The 2,707-nt window shown below is 39.5% G+C and overlaps 1 protein-coding gene across 3 annotated transcripts in view; it reads left to right on the top strand.

Moving 5' to 3' along the window:
- FAM118B (family with sequence similarity 118, member B) overlaps positions 1 to 2,707 on the top strand; it is a 62,406-nt gene that overhangs the window by 31,408 nt on the left and 28,291 nt on the right. For all 3 annotated transcript variants that reach the window (XM_012001254.1, XM_012001253.1, XM_012001252.1), the window contains one exon: positions 1,781 to 2,033. In XM_012001254.1, the coding sequence (XP_011856644.1) occupies positions 1,781 to 2,033 (253 nt within the window). The remainder of the gene's footprint in view (positions 1 to 1,780; positions 2,034 to 2,707) is intronic.

The raw sequence follows: 2,707 nt of genomic DNA, 5'->3' as shown, positions 1-2,707 counted from the left end.
CCCAGGCTGGAGTACAGTGACACAAACACAGCTCACTGTAACCTCCTCCTGGGCTCAAGTGATCCCCCTGTGAACTTAGCCTCCCACTTAGCTGGGACATGCCTAATTTTCTTTTTCTTTTCTTTTTTTTTTTTTTGGTAGAGATGGGTTCTCACTAAGTTGCCTAGGCTGATCTCGAACTCCTGGGCTCAAGCTCAGCCTCCTAAAGTGCTGAGATTACAGGCGTGAACCACTACACTTAGCTGAATTGAAAGTCTTAATTAGGAAGAATTATAGTTTGAATCTATATGTTATATATTTAAAAAATCATACAGTACAACAGTATAAAATGAAAAGTAAAAAGTCCTTATTCTCCCCATCCTCATTTAACCACTGTTTATAGATCTTGTGAATCCTAGAAATTTTCTGTGTGCATGTATATTTGTGTATGTGGATTTGTGTATGCTTCACTATCTTGATTGCTCTGAACTGAAACTCATTTTTCATCATTTGCTTCTAACATCTGTTATTAATGTCTTTTCTAGTAGACTAACCTTTCAAGATCAGGGACTCCATTTTGTTCCTGGATACATCACTAGTGACTCCTGTACTGCCTGGTACATACAGGTTTTTCTTTCCTGCCTCAGCGTCCCGAGTAGCTGGGACTACAGGTGTGCGCCACCAGACCCAGCTAATTTTTGTATTTCTAGTAGACACGGAGTTTCACCATGTTGGCCAGGCTGGTCTTGAACTCCTGACCTCAAGTAATCCACCCACCTTGGCCCCCCAAAGTGCTGGGATTACAGGCATGAACCACTGCCCCTGGCCTCGGTTTTTCGTGTTTGTTGAATGACTAAATGCAGAAGCTCAGAATAGGGAAAGCAGTTTTAGAGGCTGTGTCCCCAAAACGAAGCTTCCCGAGGCTTGAAAGTGCTGTTCCTTTCTTGGGTTATGCCAAAATGCTGATCCTCTCCATTTTATTATTTAGATAGAAAGGTTGGGGAGAATCCGTTTTCGGGGGAAGGGAACATACCATCAGCAAAAATTAAAGTAAAGGAACATATTTCAAGCGGGGATAGTCTCCAGAATGAAAGAGAGGGGGACGAAAACAAAAACTAGCACGCATGCTACCTCACATATGGGTCTCAGAGCAGAGAAGTCTGTCTCTGCTTCTCATGGTAAGAAAGGAATGTTTTTCACCTTTTGTCGTGTCCCTTGAATAGCTAAGTCTTTATTTAGATATGTAGGGCTCCTGTGTTTTTAGAATTCTGTTGGCCACCTTTTTTTTTTTTTTTTGCCTGAGGTTAATGTTTACAAAATTCCGAGTTAAATTTTTTATTGCCTTTCTTTCCCCTTGTGTTTTACATTTCTCAATAATAGGAACTTAATTTGTCCTGGGGTTCTTTTCTCTTTTTCTAGAGTACAAATCAAATGTCTTCTTTTGAAATTTAATATTGGTTTAAAATATAATTTAGTTGGCAGAACTCAGCTGAGCTGTAATCTATTTGAATCTTTTCCTAATATTAGTGGAATTTCTTAGGTTGAGAGGACTAAGAAGGAGAAAACTGATTTTAAGATTGGTTTTGGGATTCCTGAAATAGGTTTATGACTTGTTTTTCAGCAAGCACTGACATAATATTCTGGTTGTTTTCTTTAAACTGCTTTGGAAAAGTGTCAAAAACTGATATTGATCTTCTTTGCAACTATAAAAGTTAGCTAAAAACTATAACCTTAGTCAGACAGTCTCTGTGCCTCATATCTATGGGATGTTCCAGTCCTCTCATTTGTTTTGCTTTTATAGGAAGCTGCTTCCAAGCTTAAAAACTAAGAAGCCTCGAGAACTTGTGCTAGTGATTGGAACAGGCATTAGTGCTGCAGTTGCACCTCAAGTTCCAGCCCTCAAATCCTGGAAGGGGTTAATTCAGGCTTTACTGGATGCTGCCATTGATTTTGATCTGTTAGAAGATGAGGAGAGCAAAAAGTTTCAGAAGTGTCTCCATGAAGACAAGAACCTTGTCCATGTTGCCCATGACCTCATCCAGAAGCTCTCTCCTGTGAGTACCTTCTTATGTGCCACAGTGTGTGGAATTTCCTAAAATTTGACTATCATAACTAGCATGATTTGGCTGTCACAACTAGCATGCCAAGTGTAGCAGGGATATTCATTTACAGCTTGTAGGTTTCCATAACATTGGGCTCTTCTGCACAGTGTCTATTTATGGACCCTATTCAGGGTAATTATCTTAACCCCATTTCACTGTGTGTCTCTGAGAGAGATGATGTTGAGGACTTTATATGTACAAATCACCGCTGTGTTTTGAATTTATTTTTTTCTGCATCACTACTATAAAAGCTGTGTTCTGTGGCATCCATGCCTTGTATGGAATCCCACAAAGATTGGAGATAATTTTGTCATTTTATAGATGAAACAAAACCAGTTTTTAATGTTCTTTTTAGAGGTAATAACTCAAAATATTTATAAGGAATTGCACCTTATTTTACCAAACTGAGTTGGATAAAAGGACTCCCTGTCTTGCTTTGTCTGAATTTTTTTTTTTTTTTTACAGAGTCTACCTCTGTCACCCAGGCTGAAGTTCAGTGGTTCGATCTCAGCTCACTGCAGCATCTGCCTTCTGGGTTCAAGCGATTCTCCTGTCTCAGCCTCCTGAGTAGCTGGGATTACAGGCATGTGCCACCATGCCCAGCTAATTTTTGTATTTTTAGTAGA

Source organism: Mandrillus leucophaeus, unplaced genomic scaffold (genome assembly GCF_000951045.1).
Source record: "Mandrillus leucophaeus isolate KB7577 unplaced genomic scaffold, Mleu.le_1.0 Scaffold656, whole genome shotgun sequence".
In the NCBI taxonomy this organism is placed as follows: domain Eukaryota; kingdom Metazoa; phylum Chordata; class Mammalia; order Primates; family Cercopithecidae; genus Mandrillus; species Mandrillus leucophaeus.
Note: the sequence above shows the minus strand (reverse complement) of the source record. Positions and strands in the feature narration are given on the sequence as shown.